Below are 21,680 nucleotides of genomic sequence, written 5' to 3'. Positions count from 1 at the left end.
GGGGTTAAGAAAGGGAAAAAAAGGATCAGCCATGATTGAATGGCAGAGCAGACACAATGGGCCAAATGGCCTAATTCTGCTCCTACAGTTTAGGATTATAACAATGCAGAATCAAGGAATCAAGTATAAAAGCTACTGAAAAGGTGCAGTGCAGGCAAACAATAAAATACAAGACCATAACAAGGCAGATAGTAAGGTCAGGAATCAATCTTATTATCAAGAACATATAATAGGTCCATTCAGGGGTCTGATTACAGCTGTCCGTGAGCCTAGCGGTAATAGAAGATACAAAAACCTAGTGGGAAGAGAGAATATCTGGGGTGGGAGGTGTCGTTGATTCTGCTGGCTGCTTTACCAAGGCAGTGAGAAGTGTAGACACAGTATACGAAGGGCAGGCTGGTTTCCACAATATACTGAGCTATGTCCGCAACTCTCTACAATTATTTGCATAGTTGCTGTGTAAATCATATGGGCCTAATTTGGAAATTATGCCAGGTCATTTATATATCTTTTGAAAATCAGGTCTTTATTACTGATTGCTACAGAACTGCTGTATACATGAATGAGGATTGCAACATTCTGCACTTTCAGACAGTAAATTCAAGACATGATGATGACTTTACAACCATTCACTACAACACTTTGCTGCCACTTGGCCGATTTTCCAATCATATTACTATTTCACTTCCCACCTCTTACCTCACCCGTCTACACGCCAAATTCACTGAATTCATGCCAACAAGGCCACCACTCCAATTAATTTCAGTAACCACACTCTTGAAGAATGCTTCAGTTAAGCATGGAAAATATCCTTTTAATGTTGAACATCTAAAACCTCAAAAAAAACTTGCAACCCACCTTCGTTTCTGCCAGGCAGAGGTCAAACTAGATACAGCCATGCTATCTAGAAGGCAAGACAAAAATACAAGGTGCATTCTACATATGTTGCAAATTGAGATCTGCCAAGCATTCACGGTCAAGTACAACAAAGGCAGACATTGAGTTCGAAGCAAAGTGGCTGAACACAGACCTCAATATTATTCTCAATGTAAAACCAGAATGTTTCATATTTTCAGTATTTGCAGGTTGTATTTTTGATTTTCATGCAGCCAACATAAATTCTTCCATTTCCCACAGCTTCTTGCTTACCTTATGACTGATAGAAAGTGTCTACTATGCCAATTTACAGCTTCACGCATGACAGAGACTCCAACATCCAACAACTAGACCAGATAATATAGCCCAGTGTTCTAGCAGAAGCTCATACACATTCAACATTGATAAGGCTCTTTTCAAATATACCATCAGAAAATGAATAAACAGATGTACAGTATATTCACATTGATCACATACCCAGACTTCAATCTCATGCTACTACTAGAAAAGAGGGGTCTCAGACATGGAAGATTAGCACTTGTGGAAACAGAGTTACCTGAGCTGTTTGAATGCTTATAGCATTCTTGTTTTCAACATTACCTATCAAGAGAACTGTTAACATGATTCAGGATCATTTCTAGACTCCATTCCTCACAAGCGATATATTGTACTTGGTGGGACAGCAGAGTGAACTTACAGGAATGATGCTGAGAGAACTAACCTTGCAGAGCAGACTTGATGACCTAATTCTGCTCCTGTGTCTTGTGGTCTAAGAGAAGCAAGATAGAATGCTTACTGATGTTTTCAGAATATTAAGGTAAAAATCCAGAGGGTAAGGAAACTATTTCTACTGATGGGCAAGTTCAAGATCTAATCATAGAAGTGTTACAAAAAAAAGAGTGCATAGGTTTAAGATGAAATAAAGGAGTTTTAAAAGGATTCGAGGGGAGACTTGTTTCACTCAAAGAGGTTGCTGCCTGGAACTCACCGTCAGAGGTGGTAGTGGAATAAAATATAATCATTACATTTATAAAAGCACTGAAAAGGGAAGGAATATGCAGGCAAATAGGATGAGCATGGGGGGAGGGGGTAAGATCAGCAAAAATGACATGGGTGATGGACCCTATTCTCTACTGTACAGCTCCATAACTTTGAGAATTACGTAGCTCAGTTTTGCTCACACCAAGACAGAACAAGCCTTAAGGGATAATTTTATTTACTGTTTTTCTATTAACAGCAGTGTAGACTTCAGCGAGCACACAGACAACTTATGCTCCCATTCCTCATGGTCTCATCATGTAGCACCCAACTGCAGCTCCCAGTTGTTTGACATCCACATTGCACCAGAGCAGTTCTAACAGTCAAAAGCACAAACTAAATAGCAATCTGTTAACCATGTGGAACATCTGGCTCTAGACTAAAAACCTTGCCTCAAGAGTCAATAGGCATAAAGATGACAAAACAAACATCCCTAACGCCATCTACTCAGACTACAAACAAAATGCGTTGGGAGACTGATGCAAATTCTAGAATTGCCAGCTTTTCCTCCAGTGATTTGCATCCCTTTCCATACAAATTTATTCATTTAGTTTTTAAAAAGATAATTAGGGTTTAACTGGTCATATTCAGAGCCTGAATATCCTCTCTGGATCTGATTAGAATGGAGTTACTTCTCCTGGGAATTGACTACTCCTAACTTAATTAAAAGCGGAGATGCCTCTTCATGTCACATGGGGCTTATTCAAAGTACAAACTTCCTGCTGACTAAATACGTTCTTCACAGCTACATGATGACTGATCTGATCTACCTCCTGATCAACCTTCTCTTCACAAAAAGCTGTCAGTTATCCTTGAAATCCACTTTTGTTCTGTTTTTCCTCAAACTGGACACTGTCACTCTCACATTCCCTAAGAGTCAAATATTAAAATATTGTCTTCTATGTAACAAATTGTTGAGATCAAACAGCTGGCCTGTAGTGCACTGTTAAGCAACAAAAGCATAGCCTGACCACAGGTAACATGCTGCTCTCCAGTAAGGTTACAAACTTTCAAAATGTCTACACACCAAAATGTATGTTTCATCGTTGTTTTTGCATTAATGAGATGCAAAAACTGTACCAGTCACTGTTTCATATTAACAAAATAGCACTAACAGTAAGATAAATTGCTGCTGTGTGGGGGTTTTCCTTTTTGAACAAAGGATCTTACATTCATCATTAGGTTAAAATGCAAAAGTGCCAGGAAGTGGGAGTTTAGGGAGAGAGGATGGGGGATCCTTTTGTTAAGTAACAATGCTGGAGGAAGAAGTGTCTGATGTATTGAACAGGATTACTCTCAGCATCAGGAGCTAGGTAAAAAAAATTCAAGAATCCTTTTAGACTTCAGAAAAGCTTTTGACTAGGTGCCACAATGAACACTAACAAGGCACTTGACAAAGTCCCAGTCTGGAAAGTGAGATCACATAGGATCCACGGTGAGTTAATGAACTGGATTCAAAATAAATTGACGGTGACAGCTGTGAGCTGTTGTTTCATATTGGACGCCAGTCATACCAAAAGTTCTGCCCACTTTTATTTTTATTTAGAGAAACAGCATGGAACGAGCCTTTCCGGCCCTTCAAGCCACACCACCCAGCAACCCCCAATTTAACCCTCGCCTAAACACGGGACTCTCCAAAAGGACCACAACCTTGTTGTGGTTTGGAGGCTTGCATGCCTCAATGACCCGGAGAGCTAAGCTTGCTGAAGTCAGAGCCTTGTGCTTTGGCTCTTAGTAGGGTCATCTATGCCAAACAAGTCAAAGTGTAGAGACTAGACAAAGAGTGGTTCATCAGTCATCCAGATTCGGGTGTTTAGCTCAGGGCTAACAGTCCAGACTGGTAAAACAAAATTCTTATGGAAACAGCACCGAAGAATCCATCTACATCTGAGTTCAGCAGCATAACGGCCATAAGTAAACATGGGACAAACTACGATGATCAATTAACCTACCTCTGGACTGTGGTAGGAAACGGAAGGACCAGGAGAAAACCCCACACATTCCAGAGCAGGATATACAGACTCCCTACAGATGACATCAGAATTGAATTCTGAACTCTAATGCCCCAAACTGTAATAGCTTCACACTAACCGCTATGCTACAGTGACGCCCAATATTTTGTATTCAATATACTCTGCAATTCAGCTTCAAATGTCCTCTTAGGTACACAGTTCTAGACACACTACCATCTAGATGAAGAGCTCTTCTCTCTTCAGTCATTATGCCTGACAACTTAATTTCAGACTGTGGCCCCTGGTTCCAGACACTGTAGCCAGGGAAAACATTATCCCTCTCCATCAAGTCCCATAATAATTCCCCGTTTCAGATGGGTTAGTCTTCTGGGTCATGAAAGCAATGGTGAGTTGTCTCAGAATTATGAGGGGCTTTGACATAACAGATAGAAGGAAACCAAGTCTACCAGAAGAGCAATCATAGAGGACATAAATGGAAGGCGATGGTCAAAAAAAATCCAAGAGGGAAAGTGTTGCATTATGTCAATGTTGCGTCATTTTGTAAGCAAATGCCTAAATGGGTGTTGGAAGCAGATTTGTTAGTAAGTCAAGTGTTTGTAGCCACTCCACAGTGATCATTTATTTGAAGCATGCTTTGACATTGTTTAAGGCCAAAATAATACTCTCATGTAATTTTGTCCTTTCTTTCGCTACTTGTCTATAATTGACATTATATTGGCATCTTTCTCATGTGTGTGGTTAGCTGGACTCATTTGCTCCACCATCCTGCCTTTCTCACTGTGTCTGTGTAGCTACTTAATATTCAACTTGATCTGACAAATCTAGACGTGGAACCATCTGCAGTCCTATAATTAAATCATTACACAGTAGAGTGATGGCTTCATAAAGTTCCACAACTGTTTGCTCAAACCTGTCTTTATTTTTGGCCTACTTTCAATCACAATTTTATTTAGTAACTTTCTTTAATATATTCCAAGCCAGCTCCTTTCTCCATTGTCTGTCTCTGGTGCATGGTTAAGACTCTACATAGCACAGAATCTTAACCATGCATCAGACTCAGTCAACGTGTCACTCTATAGGTACCTGTGAACATAACCACAGGGCACAGCAGTCAGTGCTGCCTCCTCAGCTCCAAGGACCAGGGTTCATGTTAGATCTCTGATGCAGTCTTTACACATTGTATCCATGACCATGTGGGTTTCCCCCAGGCGCTCCCCTATCATTTTTCCCATTCATTAAGCACATCTGCAAGGATCACTGACACAAGAAAGCAGCATCCTTCAACAAAGAACCCCCTCCCCCCACCATCTAGGCCATGCTGTCTTCTCACTACTACCATCAGGCAGGAGGTACAGGAGTGTTACGCCTCACACCACCAGGTTCAAGAACAGTTATTGCCCTTCAACTATCAAGCTCCTGAACATGCATAACTTCATTCACCTCAACTCTGAACATATCAACCTATTGACTCACTTTCAAGGCCTCTACAAATCAGAATCATTTATTTTCTTATTTTTATTACTTGCAGTTTGTGCCCTTCTGCACATTGCTTGTTTGTCAGTCTTTTTTTCATTAACTCTATTGTATTTCTCTGTTCTACTGTGAATACCTGCAAGAAAATGAATCTCACTGTAGTATATGATGATATATTCAGTACATACTTTGATAATAAATTTACTTTGAACTTAAAAGTTTGCAGGATGGTTGATTATCTACTGTATTAATCTGTGGTGCAGGATCAAACAGGTGTTGGCAGGCAAGGGAGAGAGAGTACCGTATAGAGAAATAAGGAGAGGGAATAAGACCAACAGGATTGCTCCCCTTCGAGTCTGCATGGTCTTAATGGGGCAAACAGCATTCTGTGTCATCATAAGAAAGAATTACAGAGTGTGCTGCATAACTTACAAGGCAGTTACCACTTCTATGATGGCTTCTGGACTCTATGTCTCTATTTGGAAAGGTGCTGCTTCTTTAAAAACAACACTCATCAGCTCAAAGCTTTACAGCTACCAAGATATTTTGGATAATTAGTAACTGTTGCACAATAAAAATAAAAGGGATAGCCAACTCACACTGAAGTTCACACAAATATTAATGTTATAAGCAGATAATCTATTTTAATAGCATTAGCTGCGAGTACATTTTGCACTGACCACTGGGAACAAAAATATTTAGTTTAGCAACATGACATAAAATGTGTCAGAGAAAACAGACAGAAACTCTGTTTACCACCTCAATCATAAAGGCAGAAAACGCTGTACTCCAACTGGATTTCAGCAATACTGTTCTCTCTAAGCTGCATGGGTGCACAGCCGTACAGTAACTGAAATGCTGCTGCGCACGTAGCCTTTGTTGCCACACAGCTGGAATAAAGACAGATGAATAAGGGTTTACGAAATGTAAAAAATCTTCTTTGTTGTTCTGTATTTCATTATACCCTTCAATAAATAAATAAAAAGTATGTGATTTTTCAATTTCCTTCTAAATATTCACAGTATACATATTACAAAATAAAACTTAAAAAATGCCAATAAAAACACAAAATGCTGGCAGAACTCAGCAGGCCAGACAGCATCTATGGGAGGAGGTAGTGACGACGTTTCGGCCTGCTGAGTTCTGCCAGCATTGTGTTTTTATTTATTTCCAGCATCTGCAGATTCACTCGTGTTGCCTTTAAAAATGCCATCCAGTTTTCAGACCATGTAAAAATTTCCTGCTCATGGTAATGGTTGGTCTGCACAGGTGCAAAAAAAAATTAGTGGAAATGTTGCAAAACACAAATTTTGCATTCAGGTTTCATACTGAATACTATAGTGGGGTGGACATCTTCAGCCTTTCAATGCACTAATTTACAAATAAGTCCTTAACGATACAAGTTGTAATAAAACTAATTCTTAAGAAAGAAAAAGAAAAGAATTGTTTGAGATCACACTCTATAGAGGTGTTTTACCAATGATAAGCAACATAGATAAACAAGTGTGACATGGAATATAGAAAAAATATCGGGCAAAAATAAGTTACCGAGATTAATTTGTGGACAGAACCAATATGGATTGTCTCAAATTGCAGTTCTGAGGTGTACAAAGCAGGATACTGCAGGCCAATGACATTTGTCATCACTGTGTACAATCAACGCAATAAGCTAAGTTTTAGCGTTTGTAACTGCAGTGGGAGATTTTGAATAGGCAAAAGAAATGAAAAAATATTTGACATCATTCTGGTGCTGCCACATTAATTTATTTCAATGATGCCAAAGACAAACACACCAATGTCAAAAGATGAGTGACATGACTGAATCTATTTGCATTACACATTTTTGTTTACCAGTGAATTGACTTACCTCTTTCCATTTGGCCTCTAATGCTTCAAGACATGCAGCTTCCAAATAAATTAAAGTCACATCTTACAATCAAACCATTCTGTCAAAAAGGATGATTATGTTTAAATGTTTAAAGAATCATTGTTAAAAAGAATTACAATTCAGGAAGTTAAGCATCATCTTTGGAAAGAGATGTCAATAAAGACACGCAGGATCAAAACTGTGACTGGGTCTCTGCTTCTCTTTCCACAGATGCTGCCTGACCTGCTGAGTGTTTCCAGCAATATCTGGTTTTGTTTCAAATCATACTGGAAAGACTCAGCAGGTCAGGCAGCATCCATGACAGGAAAGAGGGAGAAGCCAGAATAAGAAGGTGGAGTGGAGAGGAGGGGAGGAGGAGGCCCCTTCCTTTTCTGTCCTGATGAAGGTCTCAGACCAAAACATCAACTGTTTATTCCTTGCCATGGATGCTACCTGAACTGCTAAATTCCTTCAGCACTTTTTATGTGTTATTCTGGATTTCCAGCATCTGTAGAATCTCTGTGTCTGTGAAAAAAGAACCCAGTCAGATAATGCCTGTAGTGTTTCTTTTTATTTACTAGTATTAACACATATAAAATGGCATCTAATAAAACACAAGAGGTAAAGTGCCTAGAAACTAAATCCACACTGAGTTTTTAATGTTCAGATTAAGCCAAGAGATTTGACACTGGAATTTTCTTTAAATATTCAAATAAGACACTGTGGAGGAGGTAAGGGCTATGTGCTACAGAAAGTTTTAATGCGCTTTGAATGCATTGCAGTAGGGAAGCATTGGAAAAATAAGAGAACCAAGCGTTAAAAGGTATTTTACCACATCTTCTTGTTCACTATGAGCAGCTACTTCCAGCAAATGACCCAAATGGTCCACTTTTGTGTGAATATTGTCATTTAATTCTTTAGACAACCTTTAAACACTGGATAAATGATAATCTGATAAACCCGTGAACCAGTTTGTTAGGACTGCAAACTGCATTCACCTTTACTAGATCAATTGAAAGTCCTTGTACAAAAGTAGACTTGTATTTTCCCATTGTAGCAAACTTTAAGTACTCATCTCATCAATGTAAGTTTTTTTAGAATTAGATTTTAAGCTGATTTTTTTAATTGATGCACTTAAAAAAATCTGCTCTAAATCTCCACCTCATAATGTACCATCATTAGCGTTTTCATGAAAAGTATGGATGTAAATGCTTTTGTACTGCTTTTAGCTAGCTAGCAGAGAAAAAGATCCTGTTTCTTAATTGCCAAAGGCCCACAAATCAGGTGGTGGTGGACAAAGGCTCAATAATAAAACTGGGTCCTTTGTCTGCCATCAGACCATTTTAAAATAGAAGCATGTTGTCTTTTCACATCAGTTCATGCTTCACAAAGCCTTTGAATCCAGCATATTTCTCACAGATGTTTGCTTGCTTACTTGCCTCTAAACCAATAGCCTCAAATTCAGCCATCCCCCAACCTTACACAACTGACAGGAGGAATGTACAGGGAGGGGCTGAATTGCTCTCAAATACAAACAAGTGAGGGGTGAAATTACCTCACCTGAAATCAATGAGTCAGTGGAGAACTCTGCCATTTATCCTGTACTGGCAACAAAGGAGCCAATCTATGTGGGTTAACCCTGTCTGGAATCCAAGGTCCAGAATTGGCCAATTTGTGTATTAGAAACAGCCTCTCATTTAGGCAACAGCTAATCTTTACAAACCCTTGGGATCTACAGCATTAAAAAAAAATGACCTCTTAAGTGTGCTGGGAGGAACGGAAATGTTCTATGGCTTTGCGATCAAAGCCATGCAAGTATTATCCTTGGATATTAAACAATAGGCTACTGTTGCTCAACTGTGGATTTCCACCCTCACTCCTCTGAAATAGCTGTAGGATTTTTAAAAAATTACAAGGCATGAACAGTCTTCACTCGAAACTGGGGCTGTTGTGGGGAGAGGCTAGTGTCCAAACCACTGGCAGAAATCTGCAGTTCTCTTATCTCTGTTTCATTTCTTCAGTGTTACATCCTGAGCTAATGCTAACAGCCTGGTGAGAGTGTTTGAAAGTGCAATGAAGGAATTTCACTGTACAATTTGATCAGAAACTCCTAGAACACCAAATAGAGTGGGGAGCATACACAAAATATTGGAGGAACTCAGCAGGCCAGGAAGCTTTTATAGAAAAAAAATTAACAGTTGTTGTCGGTCTCTGACCGAAACGTCGACTGTAGTTTTTTCCTTAGTTGCTGCCTGGCTACTGAGTTCCTCAAGCATTTTGTGTGCGTTGCTTGGATTTCCAGTATCTGCAGATTTTTTCTTGTTTAAAATAGAGTGGGGATCCTGTGTTCCATTTCCAGTTTCCACAGAGTAGTTGGGGGGGGGGGGGGGACTTTATTTATTTAGTATTTGCACAGATTGTCTTCTTTTGCACACTGGATATTTGTCAGACTTTGTGTGTAGTTTTTCCATTGATTCTATTGTACCTCTTTGTTCTGCTGTAAACATCTGTATAAAAATGAATCACAGGGCACTACTCCTCCTCCTAGAACAGACTACGTCCATGCCATGACTTTATGGCTGAGCCGTGCTGTGGGATTTTTCTGCACTCCCCGAGTGGCCACGGATTATCCTCTCATCCAAAAGACAGTATCCCTGACTATGCAGAATTCACCCAAGACTGCATCGGAATGTCAATCTGGAGGACTGTGTTTAAATCCCTGGAGTCTCTGCACTTAGACATCAACAGTAAAACTTGACGAGCACCACACTCAGAGGGCAAAAGTCTTGTTCTAGAAAATAGCATCCTTGCTTTTCACTTTCAAATGTTGAGGACAAAAAGTATTGCATAAAAGACTAATCAATTGTGGAGTCAATGCATATGGTTGCAAAGAAACTTACTGTACTGCTTCTAACTTCCTGCAGCCACAGAAGAAACTTCAGATACTAAAGATGGCAGCATGGTAGCATTACGGTTAGTACAACACTATTACAGTGCCAATGACCCAAGTTCAATTGCCACCACTGACTGAAAGAAGTTTGTATGTTCTCCCATAAATATGTGGGTTTTCTCCAGGTGCAATAGTTTTCTCCCACATTCCAAAAATGTACGGTTAGTCAGTTAGTTGGGTCACATAGGTGTGATTGGGTGTCATGGGCTTGTTACCATGTTGTACAAACAACAAATGACAAATATTAAATAAAAGGAAGGATGTAATTGATTTTCATTTTATTCTTGAGCAGGGTACCCTACTTCTCAACATTAACAGGGTAGATTCTATATTCTCAGCTCTCATGGCAATCATCCAAGGCAGATATTGAAGTGTTCTTACAACATAAGGTGTACCCATGGAAAGCATCTAGCCCAGACTGGGTACTTGGCCGACTACAAAAGACTTGTCTTGATCAACTGGCTGGAGTGTTCACCGGTATCTTTAACCTCTCGCTTCAGGAGTTTGAGGTACTCACCAGTACCCAAGAAGACTGTGGTGACCTGCTTCAGTGGCTATTGCCCAGTAGCACTTACATCCACTATAATGAAGTTCTTTCAGAGGTTAGTGATGAAATAGGTCAATTCCTGCCTGACAAGCAACTTGGATCTGCTCCAATTTGCCTACCGTCATAACAGGCCCACAGCATATGCCATTTCATTGGATCTCCACTCAACTCTAGAACACCTGGACTGTGAAGACACATACATCAGGATGCTCTTCATGGACTACAGCTTGGCATACAATATTATCATCTCCTCAATAAGCTTCAAGAGCTAGATTTCAATACTTATTCAGCTGGATCCTTGACTTCCTCACTTACAGACCCTAGTCAGTTCAGATTAGCAACATCTCCTCTACAATTTCCATCTGCACAGGTGCACCACAATGCAATGCACTTAGCCTCCTGCTCTACTCATTTTACACTTATGACCATAAGGCTAAGCAGAGCTCCAATGTCATATTCAAGTTTGCTGACAACAGCATGGGCCAAATCAAAGGTGGAGATAAATCAGCATATAGGAGGGAGACTGAAAATCTGGCTGAATGGTGCCACAACAACAGCCTCTCACTCAATGTCAGCAAGACCAAAGAGCTGATAATTGACCACATGAGGAGGAAACTGGAAGTCCATGAGCCAGTCCTCATCAGGGGATCAGATGTAGAGAGGGTCAGTAACTTTAAATTCCTCAGTGTTATCATTTCAGAGGGTATGTCCTGGGTGCAACATGTAAGGGCCATCATCAAGAAAGCACAGCAGTGCCTCTACTTTCTTAGGAGATTGCAAAGATTCTGCATGATATCTAAAACTTTGATAAACTTCTGTAGATGTGTAGTAGAAAGTATATTGACTGGTTGCATCACAGTCTGGTACAGAAACACTAAAACTTCTGAATGGAAAATCCTACAAAATTAGTGGCCAGTTCATCAAGGTAAAGCACATTTACATTGAGTGCTGTTGCAGGAAAGCAGCATCCATCATCAGGGACCTCAACCACGCAGGCCATGCTCTCTTCTCGCCGGCTGCCATCAGGGAGAAGATACAGGAGCCTCAGGACCCGCACCACCAGGTTCAGTTACAGTTACTACCTTCAACCATAAGGCTCTTAAACCAGAGGGGATAACTTCACTCAAAATCCAACAACCTATGAACTCACATTCAAGGGCTGTTCATCTCATGTTTTCGATATTTATTGCTTGTTTATTATTATTACTTTTACACATAACTTACTGAATAAATAAGTATACTGTACTCACTTTACCCTGTTTTCTGTCCTTGCTCATATGAAGGTGGTTTACCTATTTATGCAAGTACTTCTCTGACAATAGATGTAACATTGTATGGAAATACAAGATAACACTGATGCAGACATGTTTTACACATTTAACAAGGGGCTTTATTAATGCAACAGAGTTAGTCAGTTTCTCAATGTTCGTCGTCAGCCGGGTCAATCTGTCCGTGAACTCCCTGTCAGTTGCCTCCGTACGCTCCAGTATTTTGTTTTTTTTACTTTTAAGTTCTCCTGCGCAAGACCCAACAGCTGTCCATCGTTTTAAGTTTTTCTAGTCTGTAACTACACAAATGTGCACTTTTACAGCGAGATTCGACACCAAACATGTCGGTCATTTTCGGTAGATGCGTCTTGCGCATGCTCAGTAGAAGGAGATTCACCGAAATCTCCGTTTCAATGTGGATAGAGATATTTTCAAAACCGCATAGTGTGGACGCCTATTGTTTTTACGTGAAACCGGTGTTTTCAAAATTATCCGGTCTAGTGTGGATGTAGCCTCAGGAGGTCCATTGTCTGCATCTCTTCCCTCTAATTTGCTACACATACACAAACCCAGCTTTAACCTTTGCTTTCATTTACCAGTACTGATTCAGTGTCCACACACTGGAAGGTACAGGAGCCAGGGATTTGTTCTTTCATAGGTGCCAGCCATGGCTTAAGGGGCAGCACTCTTGACCAGCAGTCGCTCATGAGCCATGAGATGAATGTGCAAACAACGTGCAGAAGGTGGTAAATCTTGGGAATTATGCATCCCAGAGGATTGTGGATCATGGGAGGTATTTTAAAAGGAAGTAAAAGATCTGGAAACTGAGGGCCACACACACAAGATGCTGGAGGAACTCAGCAGGCCTGGCAGCATCTAGGAAAAGAATACAATTGACATCTCAGGCTGAAGCCAAGGGTTTTGGCCTAAAACAGCAACTGTACACTTTTCCTAGATGCTGCCTGGCCTGCTGAGTTCCTCCAGCATTTTGTGTGTGTTGCTCGGATTTCCAGCATCTGCAGATTTTCTCCTGTTTGTGATTGGAAACTGAGGGCTTTGAGAATTGGCGCAGAAGAGAGATGAGGCTTAAGGCAAATATACCATGGCCATATTAAATGCTGGAGCAAATCTGAAGGGTCGAGCTCTTATTTTCTAAGGAACTGCTACACTGTTGAGGCACTTAAAAGGTGGAATATTATCAGAATCAGATTTAATAACACTAACGTCATGAAATTTGTTGATTTCCGCTGGACAGAGCATTATAAAAACTATAAATTGCAGTAAGAAATATATATAAAAACTAAATAAGTTGTTCAAATACAAAACAACAATAGTGAGGCTGTGTTCATGGATTGGTTAGCTTTATAGTCGGCTCTCCTTATCCACGAGTTCCGCATGCTCGAATTCAACCAACCGCAAATCAAGAAAAACCGGAAGTGCTCTTCCAGCACTTGTTGTTCGAGCATGTACAGACTATTTTTCTTGTCATTATTCCCTAAACAATGCAGTATAACAACCATTTTACATAGCATTTACATTGTATTAGGTATTATAAGTAACCTGGAGATGATTTAAAATATATGGGAGGATGTGCATAGGTTACCGTGGATCGGGATAAAAAAAATCCGAAGTTCTCTTACAAGTCGGAACAGGTACATCTGGTATAATTTAGTGTCAGTTAGTCAAACATTTGTCTTAGTACATGGTATATATTTTACCTTTCTATGCATATAAAACACTTAAGCACGTATGCTTCAGCGCCGGGCTCTAGAACGGAAGTTCTCGGTAATTGGGACAGACTGCTCCCGAGTGCGCTCTCCATCCGTGCCTGGTTGATGTGGAGGATCAAAACCCAATAATTAAACCACTGCGTTGCTTAGTAATAATTGCAGCTTTCATCGGGGCAGGGCCTTTCTCACTTTATCCTTTAAAATTGCTCCGATTGTTGACCAACTGTAGCCTAGCGCTTTTCCATTGACCGATGGCGTTTCACCTCTTTCCAATTGCTTTATTATTTCCACTTTATTTTCAATCGTGATCGTGATTATTTTCATGAACAGAAACACTGCGGATTCAGAGCTCAGCCGCCGGGACCTAATGTCCACCACACTGAGACAGGTTAAATAAGGGACTTGAGCATCTGTGTTTTTTGGTATCTGCGAGGGGTCCCGGAACTAATCCCTTGCGTATAAGGAGGGCCGATTGTACTTAAAAGCAGTTCAGTTCAAGTCGATGCTTATTCCTCAATCAGTCTCAATATGAACAGACAGTTGATTATTTCTGTGCATATTTGGCTGTAGTACTACATGTTAACATGATATTGAAGTACTTCATGAGTTGTGAAAGGTTTTGTAATGTATGCAAAGAATTAAGCCTTTAAATTTTTGTAAAATGCTTCCAATCTCCTACAATGTATAAATACACAAGCCTCATCTGCAGTGAGAAGTTCTTAATTTTTGTAACTCATAGTAACACAGGAGACTTGAGGTTTAAAGCCACCAACATAACCACTTGTTTCTCTGTTAACTGCTCATAGAGAAACCAATCATTTCAGTGCCCCAGGGCTAATAGAGAGTTGGACCCTACATAGCTTTGTGAAAAGTAGACAGCTCTTGTAAAGTGCAGACAACTAACTAACTGTTATGGATTCATTAAAATTTACAACTTGCACCTTTAAGACAGTAAAACATTCCATGCTGCTTCAGAGAAGCAATTACCAGGCAAATGTTACCATGAGATATCCAACTGAAAATCAAAAGCTTGGTAATAAGTTGTTTTTTTTAAATACAGCATTAGTATCTGTCAGTTAAAAAGGACTAAACTCTAATATGCAGCTGAGATAGGATTATATTGCCTTGCATCGTACTGCAGTTATCTTGATGCAACATGGAAGAAATCCTGCTGCTCAGCAGTACGAGGGGTTAAGAGTTAGGGCTAAAGGACTTCCCATCACCTTTGATCCTTGCTTTCCACAGCACAGAATGGAGGTCAAGCCAAGAATGCATAACATTTATACTTAGTGGCCACTTTCTTAGGTATACCTGTATACCTGCTTGTTAATGCAACTATCCAATCTGCCAATCACATGACAGCAACTCAATGCATAAAAGCATACAGACATGGTCAAGAGGTTCAGTTCTGGCTCAGACCAAACATCAGAATGGGGGAGAAATGTGATCTAAGTGATTTTGACATGGAAATATTGTTGATGCCCTGACAGGTTGCTTTGAATATCTAAGAAACTGCTAACCTCCTAGGATTTTCACTCACAAAAGTCTCTAAAATTTACCTAGAATGGTGCAATAATCAAAAGACATCCAGTGAGTGGCAGTTTTGTGGGCAAAATGGCTTGTAAATGGGAGAGGTCAAAGGAAAGGCAACGGTAACTCAAATAACCACACAATACAACAGTGGTGTGCAGATGAACATCTCTGAATGCACAGCACTTCAAACCTTGAAGTGGATGAGTTACAGCAGAAGATCACATCAGATTCCTCTCCTGGACCTAATAAAGTAGCCACTGAGTGTATGTAATTGAAAACTGCACATCACCATTAAGCACTGCTGAGCATCTGAGTGTCCCTTCCAGGTAGGTGATGTTTGGCTTTATAATTAGGAATCATTTCATAACTTCTCTCAAGCTATTGAGAAGAAATTTTATTGGGCAGCTGCACCCATTATCCTTTATTGAACAAGTTATATTGATTATGCTTCAAACCAAGCTGATATTGTCTCGGCCCGAAACGTCGACAGCACTTCTCCCTATCGATGCTGTCTGGCCTACTGTGTTCCACCAGCATTTTGTGTGTGTTGTTGTTTGAATTTCCAGCATCTGCAGATTTCCTCGTGTTTGATATTGTTCATTACCTTATTTAGAGATACAGCACAGTAACAGGCCCTTAAATCCCAATAAACCCACTCCGCATTCCCTAATGTGACCAACTAACCTACCTACCCAGACATTTTTGGACTGTGGGAGAAAACTAGAGCACCTGGAGGAAACATACAGTCACAGGGTGAATATACAAATTCTTTACAGGCAATGCAGGAAATGAACCTGGGTCACTGGCAGTGTAATAGCATTAAACTAATCATAATGCTACCACACCATGCTGCCTGTTTTCTGCATCATTTTCATCCTTATCTGTGATGTGCTGGGGCCAGCTCACAAGCGTTGCTACACTTCCTGAGCCAAAGTAATACTCCCACAACTCACATCCGCCATTGGAATGTGGGAGGAAACCAGAGCATTTGCAGTAAATCCATGCATTCATGGGTTACAAACTCCTTACAGACAGCAGCAAGAATTGAACCATGAGCAGTGATCGCAGGCACTGTAAAGCGATTATGCTAACTATTACTCTACCCTGCTTGGAGTAAACCTTAAACCCATGTCTCTGTCCTGGAAGAAAGAAGTGGCTAATCACACTCAATATGACAAAGAAGAAAATGAGCAATTATTTCTCCACCTTAGAGACCTAAATCTAAACATCCTACTCAGGTTCTGATAGCTAATTACTTCAAACTCAAACAAACAGCTTAATTGAGAAAACAATGGTATTCTCTTTCCGAACAAACTGCTGTAGCTCAATGTGGACATGTATTAAATGAATAAATGTGGATACAATTAAGTTCTAAATTCACTGGACAAGGGTTACAGAATAAAAAACTGAAACTTTCAAAAGACTCCTGTGAAATACATATTGCTTATATTTTACCATGGAAATAGGAATTCTTATTACAACAAATACAATTTAGCAGATGAGGAAAACTACAAATACATTACTGGCACTTTAGTGTATACACTCAGTGATCCCTTTATCAGGTACACCTGTATACCTGCTGAATAGTCCAAACAGCCACACATGTGGCAGTAACTCAATGCATAAAAACTTACAGACATTTCTGTGCAGCAATTCTGCAGGCAAAATGCCTTGTTTAATGAGAGAGGTCAGAGGAGAATGGCCAGACTGCTTCAAACTGACAGGAAGGAGACAGCAACTGAAGTAAAAACGTATTACAACAGTGGGGTGCAGAACAGCATCTCTGACAGCACAACACGACGAAGTAGATGGGCTACAGCAACAGAAGACCACACCAGGTTCCACTCCTGTACCTAATAAAGTGGCCACTGAGCATATACTTACACATTTATACAACAAACCTTTCAGCCAAAGTCCATGAACCAATCTTAGGACCATGCACCAGAACTAAAAATAGTCCTTTGTCTTAAACTGTGTCATGTTCAATAGATTAAGATTGCTTAATTAGAGTGCTGACTACTACAGGTAATGATCCAAGTATCTGTGCTGATAAACCTGTAAACCCATTATTTGAACCTAGGTATGTACAGGATGAGCAGAAGCAACATTTCAAACTGCCAGCTTATCTCTTCAAAACCTTATCTTTAACCAACTACAATTGCCTATGACATTTGACCATGCAAAAATGGCCACAAGTCAAGATGGCTAATCACCACTATGCTTCATTTGTACATTCAACTGAGTTAAACATCCTGTGGTATTTCACAGTAGTAGCATCAGATTTCAGATGTCAACCACAAAATGAGGTATTGGGGAGGAGGCCAAAAGCCTTTTTACATCCCACCCTTTTCTGCACATCTACCACTAGGTCTAAAAGTCAAACTCTCTTCCTGAACTCCCTACCCTTTGTTTGTGTAGCTATGCGCCTGTACTCATTGGAGTTTTGAAGAATGAGGGGGATCTCATAGAAAACTTTCAAATGTTGGAAGGTCTAGATAGAGTGGACATGGAGAGGATGGTTCCTATAGTGGGGGAGTCTAGGACCAGAGCGCGCAGCCTCAGAATACAAGGAAGGATGTCCACTTAGAACAGAGATGAGGAGGAACCTCTTTAAACAGAGGGTGGCGAATCTGTGGAATTCATTGCCAAATGCTTTGGAGGCCAAGTCATTGAGTATATTTAAAGCAGAGGTTGATAGGTTCTTGATTAGTAAGAGTGTCAAATGTTATGGGGAGAGGGCAGAAGAATGGGGTTGAGAAGGATGATGGAAAGGTGGAGCAGACTTGATAGGACTCCAAGGTGATACGGTCTAATCTTTAATCGCTCTTTTTGTCCTAATATCGCGAGTTGTAACTGGAAATAAATGTAAGTTTTGTCACTATGATGCCAATGGGCCATCAGTAAAATCAAGCCAGAAGATAGCTGAAGTAACCATGCCGAGAAACAAATGGTGTTCCATTTACACCACAGATTAAAGGAGGCAATTTGTCTTTGCTCACTGCTGTGACACCAGCTGCTTCAACAATGGCTTTTCTTGAGGTGTTTAATCACTGCAGGAACTTTTGCTGTACCAAGAGAAAAAGTCCTTGAATAATTCTGTTTCTTCCTCTCATTTTAAGTGTTTTATCAGGGTTTAGGATATTAAGTACAGACTGATTTCAATGAAACTAGTCATGCCAAACCAGTGGAGTCACTCAGTACAAAGCTTATATTTACTTGGGGGGAGGGGGAGATGGGGGAGACAAAGGGAGGTGTAAAGAGGGAGGGTAGGGGAGGAGGGGAAGGGGTGGAGGGCGAGGAGAGGGTGGAGAGCGAAGCGAGAAGGAGTAGAGGAGGGGGAGGGGAGGAGAGAGAGCAGGAGAGGGAGGGGAAAGAAGAGGTGATGTGATGGAGTAGGGGGAAGGGGAGGGTCTGCAGGTGGGGAGGAGGAGAGGATGTGGGGGTCGGTGGAAAATGCACAAGCGAGAGGCAGTGAGTGAAACGAGAGAGAGAGAGTATGGGTATGTACATGGATAGAGAAGTTTGAGCAAGTATTAACCTGAAAAACACTATTGCTGATGTAACAACTGTTTTAAAAAAACAATTATTTCTTTTACCAGCACTCTTTCATTTGATATGCTCAGATGCATCTACCATTCTTAGTGACTAATCCCTACTGGAGATGTTTTCCATTCAGTAACGGCCAATTTATTCACAATAAACAATATCTGTCAATAAGGGAACATGCAAGGAAAACAGGTAATCAATCCCTCAATATCCTCTGGTTGCAACTTCCCAAATGGGATTTAAAACAAGTCAAATTAATCAATTTTTAATCATCTTTGACACCAGATTACACCCTGCTCTCAAAGTCACTTCTGGTCCAGAATCCATTTCTCTCTTCTGTTGCATTCCAGGCTTGATCTATTCATATTGTGCTTGATTAACTATTCCATGCAGTAACAAAATCACGGCTTCCATGTGTATTGGCCTCTAATACATCCCTCCCCACCATCAGTAGTATCTACAGGAGGCACTGCTTCAAGAAGGCAACACCTACCAAAGATCCCATTGTCCAACCCATGGCATCTTCTCACAACCACCATCTGGCAGGCAGTACAGAAGATTGAAGCCCCACTCCATCAGGTCCAAGAACAGCTACTTCCTTTCCACCATTTGGTTCTTGAACCAACTGGAACAAGCCTAATCACTAATTTAACAACAATATGACCACATTCATCATTTTACACTGAAATTAACTTGATATTTTCTTCTACTAGTGCGCTGCGCTTTCTTGTAAAAATTGTTAAGAGACTTTTGGATAGGTACATGGAGCTTAGAAAAATAGAGAGCTATGGGTAAGCCTAGTAATTTTAAAGGTAGGGATATGGTCAGCACTACTTCGTGGGCCAAAGGGCCTGTATTGTGCTGTATGTTTTCTATGTTTCTATGATTATATGATGTGATGTGCCTGAGATGCTGCTGTAAGTTTTCCATTGCACTTTTACATCTGGCAATAAACGCAACAAGATGAAAATATTTCTATTACTCTGCAAAGGCATTCAGTATCAAAGTGCATCTGAATACACCTGTCTATAATAGGTTTTATAAAGGATTACAGTGGCATCTTTGGGGCAATCTTGTCTCAGCACAATTATAGTAATGCAGTTGCTGAGAGGAAAGTAAGCATTGTCTACTTGATTCTCAGGTGTTGGGGTGAGGTAAGAGGCATGATTCATGTAATGTTCTATTTTCAGAGAGCTCTCTGGAACTCACCTATGGATGATTGTTTAAGGGGAGGTGCTAATTCCCACCTACTAATGAACTGAGGCCCCAAAAAGTCAAAGTCCAAGAACATTTGAGGCTCAATGCTACACTGAAACTACATGGCCTGAGATTGGTTGAACAGGTTAATTAATTATATCTTGTTCTCTGATTGTATTTGTCACAACTGATATACCTACTAACAAAAGAGGAAACAAAAGACTCCCTCATCACCTTGGTGGAAATTTAAAATACCACACGGATATATGAAAATATGGTCACAGGGAAGTAATGACTTTGCCACTTACCCATCAAAGACCTGAAGATTGTTACTTTGGTCACGTTCTTTAGCTGAGACCAGAATGACCAAAGTCAATGTAATATCATGACTATTCTATAAAATACACTGACAACCTGTTTTGGGTGAGAATCCAAGAATGGGGCAAACTTGGATGTATGAATAATCCAAATCAAGCTTGCCATCGTGCCAGAATTACAGCACTGAACACTGCTAATTTCTTCAATCCATAAATATAGATGCTAATCAAGCAACAAATTTTGTTTTACTACTGTGTAATATAACTGCTATCACTAAATGACAGCATACTTTGACACTATTCTAATACATGATAGGGAACCAAGTGAACAGTAAGGTTATGGTAACTGACTTGGAAAAAGAGGGGAAATATGGAGGCTAATCTGAACCAAAACTTCAAAGAGTAATGGAAGCACATTCAACAGTAGTGTTCAAGGGGAATGGTTGAAATTCCTGGGAAATAAAGAATATGAAGCATTACATAGAATCAGCAGGCAAGTATACTGTATAGTTCCCAGCTGGACATGACAGGACTAATGGATTATTTGCTGGACATGTAATTTCTGAGAGATAATGTGTGCTTGGACAAACTGTACAGCAATTCCTGGTTATGAATCACCTTCGATTTAAAGTTCTCATCCCATAGAATTGCCTTTCCCTATCACTGTATTTTTTCAGTCCTTGGTCTTGATATCCCCACCCTGCCAATCACAAATATCATTGTTCAATTCCATAATCAGTACACATACATTCAATTGCTTTGACCTAAATCCTCTTAGTCCAAGATCCAACTTTAAGATGCACCAAAAAAACTTAACCAGAATTTTTCCCCATTACTCAGTGTCAATCTTTTCCCCCCTTTAAGTGCATCAGCAATGTTCTACAGAATCTGAAGTACTATAAAGGCAAGGTGTGGTTTATAGATTGTAAATTGGAGGAACCCAAAGATGGTGCTCACCTGTTTCAAAGGGAGAGATCGAGTATAGATCTATCATCCACAACACTGGTGAATGCTGCTTGTAGGAATGGCTACCTATTTACGTAGAAACATTATGCAGAAACGGTTGCCATTGTCTAACGAATAATAACATGCACATAAAAATGACAAATATGTACGTTGTGTGGCTGAGAAGAATACCATCAAACAGGATCAGTATGGACATAATGATCTGAAAGAACCATTCCACGCTGCATGACTATTATTTGCTCAGACCAGGATACATAACAGACGGGTAGCCTCAAACAACTGCACCTGAAGAAAAACACTAATTGTATTTTTTCTCTCATTTCAAGTTACCAATTATCTAAGTATGGATCAGGAGATTTAACTGCATGTTATGGCAACTACAGCGGAGCAGACTCAATG

General features: G+C 40.2%; 1 protein-coding gene across 6 annotated transcripts in view; it reads right to left on the bottom strand.

Annotated features, from left to right (window-relative positions):
- Positions 1 to 21,680, bottom strand: part of sh3rf1 (SH3 domain containing ring finger 1) — a 194,061-nt gene that overhangs the window by 156,797 nt on the left and 15,584 nt on the right. For 3 of the 6 annotated variants that reach the window (XM_073047887.1, XM_073047892.1, XM_073047888.1), the window contains exon 3: positions 5,410 to 5,496. The exons of 2 other annotated variants lie outside the window; for them this stretch is intronic. In XM_073047887.1, the coding sequence (XP_072903988.1) occupies positions 5,410 to 5,496 (87 nt within the window). Of the gene's footprint in view, positions 1 to 5,409; positions 5,497 to 13,710; positions 13,753 to 21,680 lie in introns of those variants that run through there. One more of the 6 variants, XM_073047893.1, reaches the window with a different exon arrangement.

The sequence above is a fragment of the Hemitrygon akajei genome, chromosome 6 (assembly GCF_048418815.1).
Source record: "Hemitrygon akajei chromosome 6, sHemAka1.3, whole genome shotgun sequence".
Classification (NCBI taxonomy): domain Eukaryota; kingdom Metazoa; phylum Chordata; class Chondrichthyes; order Myliobatiformes; family Dasyatidae; genus Hemitrygon; species Hemitrygon akajei.
Note: the sequence above shows the minus strand (reverse complement) of the source record. Positions and strands in the feature narration are given on the sequence as shown.